Raw genomic sequence first — 19672 nt, 5'->3', positions numbered from 1 at the left:
CCTAGGGATCGCACCAACGACACAATTAGCCGCACCTGCGGCATCGCTTTTGCGACCAAATATTCGCTTCTGCGGAGAAGCACTGGAGGCCAGCCTTCGCACCTGCGGAAGAAGTTTCGCTTCTACGCAAACGCAGGTGCGAGTAAACATCACGCTTCTGCGCTGCCCATCGCTTCTGCGATCAATAATTCTGCTCATGCGGACGCGCAGGTGCGCTCGATACTCCGCTTCTGCGAGCTTCCCACTTCCAGACTTCTTTCGCTTCTGCGACCAAAATGCTGCATCTGCAACCAGCGCTCCGCAGATGCGGACACACCAGAAATCTGTCCAGCCTTAACCAAAAATGTTCCAAACGATCCGAACCTCGTCTGAAACTCATCCGAGCTACTCGGGATTCCATATGAATAGACCAACAAGTCCTATAACATAGCACGGACATAATCGAGGCCTCAAATCATATCAAACAATGTCGAAACTACGAATCGCACCTCGAATCGAACTTATAAATTTTTAAATCTTCCAACTTCCAAAACTCGTGCCGAAACATATCAAATCGACCCAGAATGAGCCCAAATTTTTCACACAAGTCCCAAATGACATAACGAAGCTATTCCAATTTCCGAAATCAAAATTCGAACTCGATATCATCAAAGTTAATTCTGGGTCAAACTTATGAACATTTCAAACCTTCAAATTTCCAACTTTCGCCAATTAGTGCCGAAACCTTCTAGGAATATCCAAATGCATGTCCGGGCATACGCCCAAGTCCAAAATCACCGTACGAAGCTACTGGAACCATCAAAACACCATTTCAGAGTCGTCTACACAAAAGTTAAATTTCGATAAACTCTTTTCACTTAAGCTTCTAAAACCAGAATTATTATTCCAAATCAATCCCGAATCGTCCGAAATCCAAACTCGACCACAAACAAAATTTATATTACATAATACGAAGCTGCTCGAGACCTTACGCCACCGAACATAACACTAATTCTCAAAACCACTGGTCAGGTCATTACATTCTCCCCCTTTTAAACAAACGTTCGTCCTCGAACGTGCCAAGAACCATTCCGAAGACATCAAACCACTGAATGTACTCACCATACATATACTAGCAGGGTGATCCCACGTCTTCCCAATCCATATGTGCCTGACAACACCATCTCAATTGAATATTATTTCTCCCATCTACACTAACAAATGTTAGAACCAAATTTCTCACCATTTGATCATTTATAAAAGACCCAATTCCCACATCAATACACGGTATCAACCTCAAGCAACTGTAATAACTCGTGCCTACACCCACTAGGTATAAACATACGACGTAACACACTACACGTATGTCCATAACAACATCTCTTATAACAGTAGCTGCCCATAATCAAATACAGTACCAATAAATAACTTCATCTCAGCTAAAACCTCATTCCAGACCTCCACAACACCAACAACGATGCAAGAAACATGAAGACCTCGAAACTATTCACCCGAATTATCAAGTCACATTTAATGCCACCTGGACAAACACCTCGTAAGCTAAAACCCAATAAGCACAACATGAATATGGCTAAATATGCAAAGAGAAACACATAAGAGAACTATCAAACAAGCCTGGAAGGCACAACTCCCTATCAGTACCATACTACGAATCAATTCCACAAGGGAGAATCAAAACATATGAACTAATCACAAGGATCCCATCCTGATATAACTTCCATCGCGGCACGTAGCCTGATTCAAACATATCAAACCACATAAAAATGCGAGGATCCCATCCTCAGCTCTAAATCATAAGTAGTATACATATCATACCAACCTAAACCTTCCACTAATTCAATTCTGCTAAGCAAAATCATAAAATGTAACCAAGCCTTCCAAAAATCACACTAGACCTACCGTAATGAGTAACATAAAGACACTTTTAGCCTCATAGCTCTCCATAACAAACAAAAACAAAATGATAGATACGGGCTACCACCCTAGAGTTTCCCAACAGTGGTAAACACATAAGCAGATTACAAAATCATGAAACTCACCCATATGTGAAGCATGATAGGAGGACTCACCTCGATAAGCAGAACCGAATCAAAATAAGAATAGTGCTCCTCTATAACAAATCGAATCCATACCTGTAACGACACCATATGGTGTAGCGGCCTCAGCCATACCATAGCAAATATATAAACGGGCTGGGCCTCCCCCTCTAGTTCGCCCTCTACCCGCTTGGCCTCTAGCCCAAACTGGCTGTGCATGTGGAGTGACAACTGTAATGGAGCTCGTAGCCTGAGTGCTTTGATGAAATCCGCCTCTCCCGAGTCTGGGACAATCCCTCATGATGTGCATAGTATCATCACACTCATAACAACCCCTCTGCAGGGGTGGCTGCTAGCACTGAGTATGTGCCGGATAACTAGAATAACTGATGTGGGAACACCGTGCCAGTGGTGCACTAAAAGAACTAACAGGAGCACCAGGAGTAATCTGAAATCTGGGCTGGACTGGCCGACTGCCTAAGCCTCCGCCATGATGGGTCATAGCTGAAGAGTAAAATCCACTGAACCCTCTAGAACTCCGAGACGTCTTGGTCTCCTTAGCTTCCCTTTCCTCACCCCGAACACGCTTTAACATCCAGGCAATCTCCACCACCTGCTGAAATGGAGTATCAGTATGCAACTCCCGAGCCATGTAGAATCTAAGATCATAACTGATCCCCTCGATGAATCTGCAGACTCGCTCCTTGACTGTAGGAACTAAAGTAGGTGCATGACGGGCTAACTCACTGAACCCGATGGCATACTCTGACACCATCATGGTGCCTTGAGGCAACTGCTCAAACTCTGCATGCCACGTATCCCTGAGGGTCTGGGGAACAAACTCCATCAAAAACATCTCTGAAAGCTGAGCCCAAGTGGGTTGCTCTGCATCAGCTGGTCTGCCCTCCTCATAAACCTAACACCACTGATACACTGCTCCCGACAGTTGAAATATAGTAAAAGAAACTCCGCTCACCTCCATAATACCCATGGTGCGGAGAATACAGTGACACTTCTCTAGAAAATCCCTGAGCATCCTCGGTAGTTATGCCACTGAAAGTAGGTGGACTTTACCTTTTGAACTTCTCAAGTCTCTTCTGCTCCTCCTCTGAGGCCCCTGGCCCGAGCTCAGACTGAATCGAAATAACAGGCTGTACCGGCACCACACCCGAAACCTTACCAATGTGAGTCCACTGCTCTGGTGTACAGGCGGTGAGAGTCTGAGCTCCTCTCCTAATCTGCGAAATAATTGGTGCAACAGAGATCAATCACGCCTGAGCCAATATTCAAAACATGCACAGGAACTCTGCTAAAGTCTCCTAAAGTCCGGGGGTAACAACAGGCGCCTCCGGTGCCTATCTCCCAACCGGATCTACTTGCGGCTCCTCAACTGATGCTCTGACAGGTGCTCTAGCCGCGACGTATGCCCCTTCTCGGCCTCTACCTCAGCCCCGGCCTCTCCGGCTCTAGCAGGGGGCGCGGGTGTCTGCTCAGCTGACCCGGTAGCGCGTGTCCTCACCATCTGTGAGAGAATAGAGATACAAAGGCTTAAACTTTGAAATCAACAAATCCGCACGACATGAATGAAAAAAGTGGAATTTTCAGAGTAGTTCCGTAGCCTCTTAAAGATAAGTACAGATGTCTCCGTACTGATCTGCAAGACTCTTCTAGACTTGCTCGTGACTCGTAAAACCTATGAACCAAGAGATCTAATATCAACTTGTCACGAACCCAATTTTTCTCCGTAGAATGTCGTGATGGAACCTAGTCTATAAGACTAGGTAAGCCGATTTCTATAACAATTAAGCCAATTTTTAATAATGATAATTTGAGGCATGGTTTAATATAAGTGCCGAGACAAAAGCGGAATAAGCCTACGCGGCAATAATCATAATAACTTCCCAAGAGTGGTGATACAGAGTCACGAACTCTTACTCAATACATGAAAAGATCTCAGAGATCGAAATACAACACTGTTCAAATACAAGCTAACAGTACAAAGAAAATAAAAGAACTCCAAGGGACTGCGATGACCAAGCAGATCTACCTTGAATCGTCGCGACCAATATGCCAACTCTGCCCGAGTTCGATATCTCTAATACCTAGATTTGCACAAAAATGTGCAAAAGTGTAGTATGGGTATACCGTGGTCGACACCCAGTAAGTATCAAGACTAACCTCGGTGGAGTAGTGATGAGGTACAATCAAGACACTCAGTAGACAAAATAACCAGTACAGTATAGCAGTATAAAGTTAATAATGGAAAACATAATTTAGTAAATGGCTACAAAGTCAACATGTGCATATAGGCAATAATTCACTAAGAATATCGGGAAAACATCAAATAAGGAACACAAGGGCAAACAATTTATCAAGCTGTCTAAGACAAATTTCACAACGAAATCACTCTGTGATACCTCATATCATAGTCACAAGTCCCGGGTCGCAACCCGCCATCATATATTCACGGCACCTCGTGCCCACATATAAAAATGACAATCGCACGGACAACTCACGAGCCAAAATCCTAATCCGCCCGGTGATAGTCAGAGGCTCACAGTCATAATCTGCCCGGCACGATCACAGGCTCACAATCACCATCCGCCCGGCATGATCATAGGCTCACAATCACAAATCGCTCAGCATAATCACAGGCTCACAATCACAATCTGCACGGTATAATCATAGGCTTACTACCACAATCCGCCCGGCATAATCACAGGCTCAGTAGCAACATGAAAAACGGATAATATCAGAATACATGGGCATGATCAATAAATGTCAAGTTTCGTACTCGTGAGCTAGTATAAGTGTTATGCTACAGTGTACGCTTGTGCAAGTGTATTGCTGCAGCCCAAATCAATTATTAATAACAAAGACATCGAGTAGCTCATCTAAACAACAAGACAAGTCACGCAAAGGGTATAACAAACACAATGAAAGTCACACCATCACACGAAATTCACCAGCACAATGTCTCCAAACCATCAAACATCATCTCTGACATTTGTAACACTTATCTCTCCGATATCCACCCGTATCACTCTATATAATAGCCACCCGTATCACTCCGCCCTAACAATATCATTAACCACCCTTATCTCTCCTATAACCACACGTATCACTCCATATAATAGCCACCTGTATCACTCCGTGTAATAGCCACCCGTATCGCTCCGTACATTCAACAAAAGTGAGATACCACCCTTATGCTCAGTATGATAACAACAGTGAAATGCCACCCTTATGCTCCGCATATCAATAACCCAATCACACAACAATTCACGTGTACTATCATCACAACAACACCACATAATCAACTCATATCACAACTGCTCGTAGGCCACAACCTTTCCAAAGATTCCACGATATCAATAATTTCACAACAAATGGCCCACGAGTCAACACAACGTATATAGAATCTCAATAACAATAACATGAACGAAAAAGTAACTCAACAAGGAACAACACCTCCTTTAAACACAACTTCAGGTAAAATAGATTAATGCCTTTCGATAACTTCAATTCCAATTAATTGTGTAAGAATAAATTCAATAGCGAAAGTATCTCCGTGAAATGGTAACTCCATGATAAAAGAAATCACGAAATTGTAAAAGTGGTAACAACTCCAAATAAAGCATACAAGAGCAACTCGACAAGTAAAGAATGTGACATGTAACGACAACTTCAAGTAAGGCATGCGATAGTAGACATGACGAATAAAGGATATAACATGTGCTAGCAATTCCAAATAAGTACATAAGAGATGCCTAAGAGTCTAGACCGGTAGATGTTTCACATACAAGCTCGAGTACGTACTTGTCACCTCGCGTACACAGCTTTCACATCACACAAATAGCACAAACGACTCAAATCCTAAGGGATAATTCCTCTACATAAAGTTAGGCAAGATACTTACCTCGACGAAGCTAAACCAATACTTTAAAATGACCTTCTCGAGTGAAACAACCTCCGAACGGCTCAAATCTAGCCAAAATCATTTCATAACATAAATAAAACTTATAGGAAACAAATTCCGAATAATAAAACTTTGGCCTTTTAATTAAAACTAAAAATTCAACCCCAAGTCCGCACCTCAGAACCCGATAAAATTCACAGAATCTGAACACCCATTCCGATACGAGTCCAACCATATTAAAATTATCCAATTATGATATTGAATCGCCCTTCAAATCCTCATTTTACATTTTGAAAGATTTTACAAAATTTCCCATTTTCTTCCATTCAATTCACTAATTTAATGATATAAATGAGTATGGAATAATGAAATACAATCAATTTCGGATAAAAAATACTTACCCAAATCAAACTCGTGAAGAACCCCTCCAAAATCGCCCAAAACCAAAGTTTCCAACTCAAAAGAAATGGTGAAAATGGCTAACCCTCGTCTCTTAATATTCTGCCCAGGGATCGCACCTGCGACACAATTAGCCGCACCTTCGGCGTCGCTTTTGTGACCAAATCTTCGCTTCTGCGAAGAAGCACTGGAGGCCAGCCTTCGCACCTGTGAAGAAGTTTCGCTTCCACGCAAAAGCATGTGCGAGTAAACATCACACTTCTGCGCTGCCCATCGCTTCTGCGACCAAAATGCCACATCTGCGGGTTCGCATCTGCGACCAGCCCTCCGCAGATGCAGACACACCAGAAATAGACCTGCCCAACCTTAACAAAAAATGTTCCAAATGATCTGAACCTCGTCCGAAACTCATCTAAGGTAATCGGGATTCCGTCCAAATATACCAATAAGTCGTATAACATAGCGCGGACCTACTCGAGGTCTCAAATCACATCAAACAACGTCGAAACTATGAATCACACCTCAAATCGAACTTAAGAATTTTTAAATCTTCCAACTTCTAAAACTCGTGCCAAAACATATCAAATCGACTCGGAATGAACCCAAATTTTGCACACAAGTCCCAAATGTCATAACGAAGCTATTCTAATTCCCGAATCTAAAATCTGAACCCGATATCATCAAATTCAACTCTGGGTCAAACTTATGAATATTTCAAACTTTCAAATTTCCAACTTTTGCCAATTAGTGCCGAAACCTTCTAGGAATATCCAAATGCTAGTCCGGGCATACAACCAAGTCCAAAATCGCCGTACGAATCTACTGGAACCATCAAAACACCATTCTGGAGTCATCTACACAAAAGTCAAACTCTAGTCAACTATTTTTACTTAAGCTTCTAAAACAAGAATTATTCTTCCAAATCAATCCCTAAATCTGAACTCGGCCACACACGCAAATCATAATACATAATACGATGCTACTTGAGACCTTAAGCCACCATACAGAACACTAATTATCAAAACAACCGGTCGGATCATTACAGTACGTGTCTACTTTTATTATACTTAATTTATTAGACCACTAGTAAGAGTTGATGTCGAACCTTCTTCACTACTTCTTTGGGGTTAGGCTAGATACTTACTAGGTATACATCGACTTATGTACTCATACTACACTTATGTACAAATTGTGCAGGTACTGAGACATGTATTTTTGGTGGTCATTTGGGCGCGTAGGCGCAGTTGTGGAGGAGACTTTGTGGTGTGCTGCTCCCTATGTTACGACCCGCAGCACACAGAGTCCCTGATATATCCATTTATTGTACTTTGTCTATTTCCTATTCTAGACATTTGTTGTAGTAGTATTGTTTATTTTGGTAGATACTCATGCACTTGTGACACCGGGTTTTGGGGGGGGGGTAGTGGATGTTCAAAGTTGTACTTAATATTATTATTATCACATCGTTATATTCATTATTCGTACTCAGTATTTTTGGTAAAAAAATATGTATGTTTCCACAGGTTCTAGATTTAATTTTAATATTTAAAAAAATCTGATATCGAAAGCTAAAAAGAATAATTAAGTTGGAGGTATGCCCATTGGCTTACCTAACAACATTTTTGGGCACCATCACCACCTATTATGGGATTTGGGTTGTGACCGTTTGGTATTAGAGCTCTAGGTTTACTTAAGTCTCACGAGTTACGAGCAAGACTAGTAGAGTCTTGTGGATCGATTCAGAGATATTTGTACTTATCTTAGAGAGGTTACAAGGCTGGTAGGAGAACTTCCCTTTCTTGATTCCTTGTCGTGCTATTTGATTTTTTTAAAGCTAATGTCTTCAGTTCCTTCCTACTCATCCGTACGCGATGTCAAACATTCGATATCAATTGGGCACCAACAAGTTCTGGAGATACTACAGATATGGTGCATGATATTGTTCCCTACGTATATGGGCAGACTATTATCGTTGCATTGTGGAGGGGTGTTCTTTCATTTTAGCCCAGTGTTAGTATTGCCTATGGTTTCGAGGCTATGCACAATATATTATGATGTTCATGCATTGATATCGCAGTGCTGGTGCAAATGGTAAGGTGTTTACTCTTGTGTCGCGGCAGTGAATGATTCGGGGGGAGAATTTTTGGTTCGTGATTGGTAGATTTGGTACTTTATTCTAGTGCAGGAGAGGCAATTGGACTATGGATGTTCAAGCTTCGGTTGACGGAGTAGCGAGACTTGATATTTCCAAACTTGGTGGAATTCTTAATTGTGTTATGGTGTCGTCGTCCTTATTTAAGTGCACTAAGGATCATCATGGTCTTTATTTGTTTGCCCTTGGTGGCATGGTGTTGTGAAGTGGTACCTAAGAAGCGGTTATTTGAGATGACGGTGTATTGCTACTTCAGGGTTGGATCAGTGTTTTTCAGTATTGATGGCTCGAGGGAGATGATCCTTGAGAAGTCTTAGAGTCGATGGCAATCTAATTGTTCAGGTGCTACAGATCATGATTTGAGGTAGCATTTTTGGCAGCGAAGGATGAGAAAGAACATGGTGGATGTGTCTCACGGTGGTTAAATTTTTAGCAGGTCAAGTATGAGCAGCAGAGATCGAGTAGTTCACTTTGGAAAGAGGCTAAATAGGAGTGGGAGAGGTAGCGTATCGTATGAATTTTGTGATAGGATAGCCACGCGCATTGAGAAAGCTTAAATCGATTTGGGTCATGGTGGACAAATGACTAAGTATATGTATTTTGTTTGGGGTGGTGGCTTCTATACTTGGGAAGTTCGAAGGTGATGAAAGGAGTTGTTTGAATGCAAAGGGAACGTGAATGCTTGATTATCGTCTTGGGGTGTAATACGACTTCGAGTTTTGAACACATTGTTGGACCTTCAGTTGATGTTTATGGAAACGAACAAACTCTTACAACTGGTAGATGAGTGTGGGCTTAGGAGGATTAACTGATTTGCGGTGGTCTTGACCAGTGAAATATCGTTGGAAGATGTAGATATGGAATTACACAGGTGGGCTATCTCCTATAAACAGGTTAGGGGTTGCGTGATTTCTGATGAAGTTCCTATGAAGAGTTCTACTTTTTATCCAACATGAAGCATATAGTACGATATGGGTTTGGATAGCTTGAAGAAGATGGTGCGATTGTCATGAGGTTGAGTGCAACAAGAGCTTGTGAGAATTTGGCTAATTAATGGTTGAGATCATGGTAGCTAGAAGGAGGAGTCATTGTGGGTCCTTGGGTTTTGTGATTGTGGCTTAAAGCCAAATGGAGGAGTTTACCATCGATGATTGGGTTATATGGTCGTGTCTTTGTAGTTTCTGGTTATCTGTACATTGGTGAATTGGTTATGACTTGAGGGGGAGGATATCGGGGGTAATTCGTGCAGGGAATTTGATGGATGTGTGCTATATTTTTGCCTTATCAGTTTATGTGAAGGTTGTATAATTACTCAGATTTGATATTTCTTTGAGAATGTGATGTGCATGAGAAAGGATTTGTTTGGCTGCCTCCTTGGAGTATTCATGTGCTAGCAGAGCACTAGTTGTTTGTTAGTTCCCCACTATTTTAGAGTGGTCGACTCTCAGCAATGGTTCTAGCGGGTTCACGAAATTAAAGTATTGTACCTAAGAATTTTCGAGCTCATTGTGTGGCTAAGGATTGAGGATTGCATCGGGTTGTAAAAGAGACTTGGAGTATTTCTATAAATGTCACCGGGTCTACGATGCAGTGTTAGAAAGATGGAAGAAATAACTTCGAATTCGCAAAAAATATTTCAAAATAGGTGTATCAGTTGGAGATACTACTGAGTGCATGAGGAGAGTATAAAATGGCTTATGAGTATTAAGACGATGTGGTCTTGTGATTTGAGGCCACTCGGGATTTAGAAAGGTGGAAGAAACAACTTTGAATTCGCAGAAAATCTTTCAGAACAAATGTATCAGTTGGAGATACTACTGAGTGCATGAGGAGCATATAAAATGGCTTATGAGTATTGAGATGATGTGGTCTTATGATTTGGGGTTACTCGGGATGAGTGTCGATTGAGGTCTATTATGTGCTGGAAAACAAATGTGTTACTTTGAAGGAAAGTCAAGAAGAAAGCGGAAGAAGTTGGGTCAATTTAGTAGTGGTTTGGATCGGCAATGATCGATTCCGTCGGTGCGATAAGGCTATTCAAGTGTTTCGTGGCTATACTTGCTAGGCAATATCCATAATTTGGTTGATTGGAGGGATCCAATTCTGATGGTTTGGTTATGTGCAGATGGATCCTCGAGAGTTTATGACGGTTTCGACCATGAGTTGAAATTTTGCCTTCTACAGTTATGAGAAGTTGGTTGCTTGTTGCGATTTTTCTTCTGAAATGAGTTAAGTGGAGGTTTTTAACCGATGAAGTGTTAATTCTACTCTTGGTTCAGTATTTATGATAAAATTCTTGCACTCTCACGTAATAGGATGATAGGTGCATTGAGCGGTGTGGAATTAAAATTAAAGGATCAAGGTTGCGATTTAGTTTTAACTAGGATGTCACAAGCTCGGAGGAGCGGGGGAAGATTTCAGATGATTAGAGTATACTGGCACTATTTTAGCGTCGCCTGAGAATTGTGTTATGTAGAAGAGGCATTGTGTATTGATTTGCGGGTTCTTGATTTGCATTACAGAAATAACATATTGGTAGCCATGGATGTATAGAATTGGTTACTTGGTGCAGAAGGTTGTGTGAGCATCTCCTATAGGATAATTATGTGAGTGTGACGTGTTAGCCATTTAAGTGGCAGAGATTGAAATCAGGTACTAAGATTCTGGTACTGTCGCTAATCTGGGAGTTTGTGTATGAGAGACACACTATTCCTATGGTTGTAGACTATAAAAAGTTCGTTCAGGATTTGAGGGTTGTTTGTATGTATCATAAATAGCGTCATTGTGGATCTTGATATGATACTTACCTATTTTGGGATGATCGAGATCGGCTTTGAGGCCCACTAGTAGGCCTAATGTGAATGTATATTCTACACTAGATCAAATATGCTTATTCAGCATAGCATTGCTTATGGATGAGTCCTCGGGCGTGTTGGATGATATTCTTATCATTATTTATTTCATGTGTTACTCTTTTATTTCTTGTGGGTCGTGAGACGACTTGATTATTCACACGGGTGTTGTGATCTTGCGTAGTTTGTGGTATTATTGCACCTTAGTCGTGCTTGGCCTTTTGTAGCGCATGACAATATTTGTCTTCCTAGGGTTATGTGTATGCACTTGAAGTGCTTGTGGTTGGTATACGTGTGTTTAGTGGGTATGAGCATTTTGGATTGATGGGTATTCTCTTACTGATTTTCATGTGTGGTTCGGGTGGCACGCCTCCACGGGTATGATGTTTCGATCGAGTTGCATGTCGTAACGGTATCGTGTGTGGATCGGGTTGCACACCTGAACAATGAATGTTGGGTACGATTCCTTATACTTATTTTGTGTGTTTTGTTTCTCATCTTTGAGATGGGTTCATAGCATTTGCTTTGTTGTTTTATTCATTACGCGGGCTGGATAGTTTTGTACTCGGGTTTGCTTTTCCTTATTGGTCATATTCGAGTTGTGGCTTATTGGTGCATTGATGACATCGTATGAGATTTTAGATTTTTTTGGTATGGCTTGTCCACCGCGCAACTTGTACTGGGTGAGACAAGGTTTCTGGAACTGGATTCGACGCAATCGAATTGGTATAATGTATGTTTGGAGGGAGAATGTAAGTAATAAGTTCAGAATGCGACAATGGTCCTTGTCGGGCGGAGGAAATCCATATTTTGACGGGTGGTTATGATATTGTGCATGTCTCTTTCATCGTTGCAGTATTGTGAGGTTTGGAACATTCGATATCACGATATCATGATTCGAACATTCCGAGTTCGAAAATTATAGCTGGTGTGGTTGGAAGATATTACTATGGGCATATGAATTAGCGATGCATCGTATGGTTACGACTTGTGTGTATATGTATGTTTTGGTACAACTTGTTGAGATTGATACGGTGTATGTATGCTAGAGTCAGTCCTTGTAGCTAATTCTGCATGTTGGATTTTGATTCTAAGGCTTGTGGGCTAAGGTAGTAGGAAAGATCTTCAGTCTGGGTTGGGCTAATGTGTTCATGTGGATTGTGGTGGCACGGGTAGGTGCACAAAGAGTTATACAGTGATTTTGGCAACTTTGGAATAGTCCTTAGCATGCTCGAGGACGAACATATGTTTAAGTGGGGGAAGATGTAACGATCCGACGGGTCGTTTTGAGCTCAAGCATGTCGTTCAGAGGTTTAAGACCTTGAATAGCTTCACTTTATGTATTATGACTTGCACGTGTAGTTGATTTTGATTTTCGAAAAATTCGAAGTTGATTTGGAGGAATAATTCTTAATTCGGAAGTTTTAAGTTGAAAGAGTTGACCAAGGTTTGACGTTTGAGTAAACGACACTCAGAATCAGAGTTTGAAGGTTCCCATAGGTTCGTAAAGAGATTTCATACTTGGGCATATGTTCGGGTTGAGTATCGGATGGTCCGGGAACATTTCAGCGCTTAATATCGAAAGTTTGTATTTTTGAAGGTTTTGAAATCTGCTAAGTTTGACTTGGAGTGGAGTTTGGTGTTATCATACTTCGAGTGGTGTTTCGGGTTCTTGTATAGGTTCCTTTTATTGATTGGAACTTGTGAGTAAAGTTTGGCCGTGATTCGGAATGTCTAAGTGCGATTCGGACGCGTTCGGCGAATTTTGAATGTTTGAAAGTTAAGAGAAGGTTTTGATCGTCGATTCGTGATTTCGATTTTATTCGCGGTGTTTCGAACCTTTGGTCAAGTTTGGATAAGGTATTGCGACAGGCTTTTATGATTGAACGGGGTCCCGGGGGCCTTAGATGTGCTTCGGGATGGTTTCAGACCAATTTTGGGTGTTTTGCTGCTGCTGGTTTCTGATGTTGTTCTTCGCGAACATGGTGGGGAGCACGCTTTCTCGATGAAGGATTTTGGATGCTGCAAACTTTTGCTACGCGAACACGAAGAAGGAACTTGGGCCAGTGGGCTTTTAACCTATGCGAACGCGAGAAGGGAGTCGCAAAGGATGGCGGGCTGGTAGATTTGCCTTCACGAACGCGAAAGGTCTACCGCTAACGCGAAGGAGGGGACTAATGCTGGGGAACTTTAGTCATCGCGAACGTGATGATTGGCTCGTGAACACAATGATCTGGGGCAGATAGTCCTTCGTGAACGTGATGGTTTTCTCGCGAACGCGATAAAGGGCATGGCAGAGGCTTAAAACAGTGAGCTCGGGGATAAGCTCATTTACATCAATTTCTCTCTTGCTGAGACGATTTGGGGCGATTTTGAAGAGCCATTTTCATCATATGTCATGAGGTAAGTGATTATCACTTGTTGTGAGTAAATACATTGATTTTTATATGGATTTGAACATATAATTTGGTAGAAACTATGGGATTTGGAAAAAACCTAGAAATGGTATTTTTAGACTCCGACCACCAAATTGGACATGTAATTGAGAATAAATTATATACTTGAGTTAGTGGTGCTATAAGTAATATTTATCTTCAAACATTTTCGGAATGCGGGCACGTGGACCCGGGGGTTGACTTTGTTGACTTTTTGGGAGGAGTTGAAAATTGTTTCTAATTGTTAAATTACTAGTCTTGGGAGTATGTTTTGATTGGTTTACACATTATTTGACTAGTTTCAGATCGTTTGGCATTATTACCCCGTAGGTACCCTGTTGGATATGTGCTACATGTTATGGGATCTATGCACGTATGAGGTGATATGTGTCCGTGCGTATGTTAGAATTCCTGCTTATGTCTGGGTAGACTTAGACTCACGTCATGTCTTAATTGTACTATTTGAGTTATTCTTGTCTGATTAAATGTTTTAAATCATACTTTATACTGAGATTAGACTTGAGTAAGGTACTAGATCTGCTATTTTATATACTTGACAAGCTACTTGATTATAGTGAAAATTATACTTCCTTTTACGGATGTCCAAAAATTTTGTTAAATTTCATAGCTCATACATATATTCGTGAGTGGGGCCAGTGACCCGTCAAGTTTCACTATTCCTATGGGATCGGTCTGAACGCCTCAACAGTACTATTATGGATCGGGTGGTACGACCTCGGTAGTATTATGAGATGTATCTATGGTTGGGGTTGGTCGACTCTCTACAGTATACACTATTATTATGGGACCGGGCCATACGCCACGATAGAAAATCGTGCCATTACTCTTATGGGATCGGGCCGCTCGCCTCGGCAGAATCGTGCAAAATAATTGATGAGGATTCAGCGTACTTATGAGTCTTCCTGACTTGATATGTGACATTTTATCTGGCGTTGACCATTATGTACTCCATTCGAGGTAGTATCTGGTTATTGAGGACTTCGTATTATTTCTTCTGTTGAGGATCATGTTATGTACGTATATTTAATCTAAGGGTTAACTTTCCATGCTTCGTACCTGTCTACTTTTATTATACTTGGTTTATTGGACCACTAATAAGTGTCGATGTCGACCCCTCGTCACTACTTTTTAGGGGTTAGGCTAGAAACTTACTGGGTACACGTTGATTTACGTATTCATACTACACTTATGCACAGATTGTGCAGGTACTAAGATAGGTATTTTTGGTGGTAATTTGGGCGCGTAGGCGCGGTTGCGGAGGAGACTTTGTGGTGAGCTTCTCCCTATGTTACGACTCGCAGCACACAGAGTCCCTGATCTATCCATTTATTGTGTTATGTCTATTTCCTATTCTAGACAGCTGTTGTAGTAGTATTGTATATTCTGGTAGATGCTTATGCACTTGTGACATCGGATTTTTGAAGTTTCTAGTGAATATCCACAGTTGTACTTATTATTAAAAAAAATTCTGATATCGAAAGCTAAAAAGAATAAGTAAGTTGGAGGTAAGCCCATTGGCTAGTCTAACAAAATTGTTGGGCGCCATCACGACCTATTATAGGATTTCGGTCGTGATAATAATGCAATTTAAAATTTTAAATAATCATATTATGTTCTAGGATGGGTCATGCACTACAAGAACCCTTTGTGGAGTCAAATCAGATTGAGACTCACAGGAGATTCTTGAACTTTGATCAATGGTTTTCTAATTCCAATGGAAACATATGGATCTTTTAGACACTTGAACTGTCTGTTAACATTTTTTATCAAGATGATCAACATATTACTATTCAACTAAAACTAAGGGATTCCGATCATGCATTTTGGATGACTTTTGTATATGCAAAGACAAAGAGGTTATTGAGGGTTCCATTATGGGAGAGCATTAGACTGTGCAACCAAAATATTGATGGTCCTTGGAGCATCTTAGGAGATTTTAATGTCATACTGGAGGCAAGGGAGAAGAAAGGAGGCACACCTCATAGAATGGAAGAAAACTGGGATTTTCTTATCATGTATTGAGGATTACAGCATGTTGGATATTGGTTTTACTAGGACAAGGTTCATATGTTGTACTGGCAGAGGCAATGAGAACAAAATTTGGAAAAGACTGGACATGATGCATATAAATAGTGAATGGTCCTTTATGTTTCCTAGGAGTGAGGTTGAGCATTTGACAAGCACTGGCTCAGACCACACTCCTATGATTTTCAAGTGCACCTACCCTAAACAACCTTTCATTAGATATTTTAAGTTTCTGTAACAACCTGACTGGTCGTTTTGAGTACTAGCTTTTCTTTATGTGTTCCAAGACTTTTTCTAGCTGTATTTGATATTTTTTGATTTGCGTGCATGGTCCGTGTCATTTTTTGGAAAGTTTTTACGTAAAATTTTGAAGAAAATATGAGTTTTGACTTAAAATGAGGTTAGAGTTGACCACGTCCAACATTCTTGGTAAATGACTTCAGATCGGTATTTTGACGATTTCGTTAGGTTTATATGATATTTCTGGACTTGTACAGATGTTTGGTTGGGGTCCAGGGTGACCCGAACGCATTTCGACACATTATGTAAGAAATTATGAAAATTGAGTTTAAGTTAAAAATTCTTGAGTTTTGAGGACCGATTCGTGTTATTTGATTTTATTTTGATGATTTGAGGCGGCGAGAAAGTTTGTAGGATATTATTACACTTGTGTACATCTTCAGTTTGGAGCCCGATTGGCTCGGGTGAGTTTCAGGTGACTTTTGGAAGTGTTTCAGAAGGTTTGAACTACTAGTGCAAGCCTGCAGATCTCGCATTTGCAAGATCAGGCTCGCATTTGCAAGCCTCGCTATTGCAGTCAATTGATCGCATTTGAGAACAGGGGCTGGGGGCTAATACTTCGCTTTTGCGGAGAGAAGTTTACTTTTACGAACTGAGCTAAGACCGCACTTGCGATCTTAGTGTTGCATTTGTGACATGGTTCCTGGTAGGAAAGGCTTTGTATTTGCGAAGCATGCTCCGCATTTGTTGATGGCTGGGGACTTCACAAATGCGAATTATTTGTCACTTTTGTGACTTTTTGGAGCATGTTGCACTGGTCGCTTTTGCGATTAGTGTTACACTGCCGAGGGACGTGCGGCACGATCCATAGATGCATCTATCCTGCCGAGGCATTTGGTCCACTCCACAAGAAAGGAGGATATTTTCTTATGTACCTCCGGAAAGAGAGTATATTTATTAAGATCAATTCGAGAGGATGAACAAATTTCTTTTATCAATTAATTAATTTAAACAAACAATTTAAGCATATGGAATTTTCATAATATATATATATATATATATATATATATATATATATATATTTTAAACAAATAATATAATTTACACAAGTAATTCATGCTTTGAGTCCTAAACTACCTGAACTTTAGCATTAATAGTAGCTACACACGGACTCTCGTCACCTCGTGCGTACGTATCCCCCACAATTAGCAGCAATTATTACTTTAATTACATATGGGGTAATTTCCCCCTCACAAGATTAGACAAGAGACTTACCTCGTCTTGCTCCAATTTAATCCACTACTAGGCCTTTTTCTCGATTATCCAACTTCGATTGGATTGAATCTAACCAAAAATACTTCGATACAATCACTAAAGTTTATAGGAACCAATTCTATAAGAAAATACTACATTTTCAATAAAAATCCCCAAATTAATTAAACATTTATCCGTGGGGCCCACGTATCGGAATACGGCAAAAGTTACGAAATCCGACAACCCATTCAATTACGAGTCTAACCATACCAGTTTCACTCAAATCCAACTCTGAATCGATACCGAAATCTCAAAAATTTATTTCTATGAGATTTTTAAAAATTTTCCAAATTTCAATCTCAAAATACTAATTAAATGGTGAAAACAATGATATATTTATGTATGTAGACCAAATTCGAGTTAGAATCACTTACCCCAATGTCTTTCCCTTGAAAATCTGTCAAAAGTCGCCTCTGCTCAAGCTCAAGTTCGTTAAAAATGGAAAATGGGACGAATGCCCTCTTTTATAAATCTGCCCAGGCAGCCTTCGGAATTGGGCCTTGATCGTGGCTCTCAATTCTGGGCTTCGGTCATGGCCTCGATCATGGCCTCGAGCCCGGGACTCAGTCATGGCCTCGATCTTTGGTCTCGATCCTGGCCCTCGAGCCTTACCTTCGATCATGGCCCTCAAGCTGGACCTTCGATCGTGGCTTCGATACTGAGCCTCGTCCCTGGCTTTTACTCAGGCCGTCGACCCGGGGCTCAATATCTGGGCTCGATCACAACCCAAAATATCCAGCAGAAGGAAAAATTGCAGCAACACATAAATATACATAGGTCTGAATTTCTATACTTTTAATTGAGTTCAGGTTCTTCTGATTATCGTAATACTAACTTGGTATAATTGTCAAGCAAATGTAACACAATTGGAGAATTATCAGGAATAGTGAAGTTGATTTATATGCAAACATCTCCGGCAATTGTGGAATATGAAAGTATCACCATAACAGAACATACGCCAAAGGTAATTGAAGTAGGCCAAGTTTACCGAGACAAATAAATAATTGTCAGTGCAATAAAGCACTATTCTGTCATGAATAAGTTTCAATTTAGGGTGAAAAGGTCTAGTTTAAGAATGTAGGAATATTTTATTTGTCAAATTCATATTGTGTATAAGCTGTAGTTTTATTGTATATAAATTGTTTAAAACAAGTTGTTGTGCATAAACAACCTCGTATTCTGTAGCTACAATTTGCATAACATTTTTTGAATTGTTTTTATTCCGTAACTACTGCCTCGTATGTGTTAGGGACAATTATACATGGCACTTCAAGTCCACCAGTATAAATGAATCAGCATTGTTCAAGGTTCGATATTCAACAGCTTGCACACATGCTCTTTGATGGACAACACATATATACAACACAAACCTACTTCCATGGTAGTTAGCAGCATGGTGATGCCAAAATATGCGGATCCTACGACAATATACACACCATAAGACATACAAACTGACATGTTGTCAGATCATGGTGTGAACTTACATACATGCAAGCTTGGAGAGCAAAGGAAAACGCTTTGGAATTTTTGAGAGTTCATCTTGTTGATTCCTACAGTCGCTTGCCGAGTTATTTGTATATTCTGGAGAAGACTTATCTGGGGTCGGTAGTGAAATTGCAGAAGACTGAAGATAACTGTTTCTTGTATACATTTGTTGCACTTAGTACGTCCATCAAGGGTTGGGAGCATTGTAGGCCAGTTGTAGTAGCCGATGGAACCTTCTTGAAATCGACATATAGGGGAATCATGCTAACAACTAGCACAATGGATGCAACAAGTAATGTAGATCAATTGTAAAAAAATTATTATAAAGTTATTTTTGAGACTGTATTTTTTATATTTTCAAGTTTTATTACTGAAATTGAATTTCTTTTTGCTACCTATGTGATAGGTAGCATATTACCACTAGCATACACCGTTGTTGATTCAGAAAATGACGCATGGAGGTGGTTTTTTGAGCAATTCAAACATGCATATGGTGAAAAATCAAATATGGGTATTATGGAACCCCGAAGATGTTGAATTCAAGTCACTTAGCACTCACAATCAGCTGATGCATAAAAGCGTATGGGTAAAAAATACAAATATGATGCTCCAGCTTACAGTGGTTTATGGGTTATACACAATAGCAGATAGAAGTGCAATGTGGGATACTCTGAATGATGGAGGCTGGAGCCTCCCAAATCTCTCTAGTCTCCTTTGCTCATCATCAGTCATTACGCGACCCACCTGGGACTGAGCAACTGCCACCGGCTGGGCTGGTAGTACTCCCGGTGTCT

At 40.6% G+C, this 19672-nt stretch overlaps 2 protein-coding genes across 2 annotated transcripts; one reads left to right on the top strand and one right to left on the bottom strand.

Moving 5' to 3' along the window:
- Nucleotides 1–2388: 2388 nt before the first annotated feature.
- LOC138897861 (uncharacterized) lies at nt 2389–2892 on the bottom strand. The gene has a single exon (XM_070183881.1). The coding sequence runs from the start codon at nt 2890–2892 to the stop codon at nt 2389–2391; it is 504 nt and encodes a 167-aa protein (XP_070039982.1).
- A 15989-nt stretch (nt 2893–18881) lies between these two features.
- Nucleotides 18882–19415, top strand: LOC138897860 (uncharacterized). The gene is made up of 2 exons (XM_070183880.1): nt 18882–19170; nt 19285–19415. Exons 1-2 carry the CDS (start codon nt 18882–18884, stop codon nt 19413–19415), a joined length of 420 nt encoding a protein of 139 aa, XP_070039981.1.
- The last annotated feature ends 257 nt before the right edge of the window (nt 19416–19672 follow it).

This window comes from Nicotiana tomentosiformis, chromosome 8 (genome assembly GCF_000390325.3).
Source record: "Nicotiana tomentosiformis chromosome 8, ASM39032v3, whole genome shotgun sequence".
Classification (NCBI taxonomy): domain Eukaryota; kingdom Viridiplantae; phylum Streptophyta; class Magnoliopsida; order Solanales; family Solanaceae; genus Nicotiana; species Nicotiana tomentosiformis.
Note: the sequence above shows the minus strand (reverse complement) of the source record. Positions and strands in the feature narration are given on the sequence as shown.

Excerpts from the sequence above, each read along its gene's own strand:
- LOC138897861 (XM_070183881.1), bottom strand. The coding sequence starts at position 2,892 with ATGTTTTTGATGGAGTTTGTTCCCCAGACCCTCAGGGATACGTGGCAT.
- LOC138897860 (XM_070183880.1), top strand. The coding sequence starts at position 18,882 with ATGCAAGCTTGGAGAGCAAAGGAAAACGCTTTGGAATTTTTGAGAGTT. Across the intron at positions 19,171-19,284 it reads TAGCACAATGGATGCAACAA|GTAGCATATTACCACTAGCA; the intron begins GTAATGTAGATC and ends CCTATGTGATAG.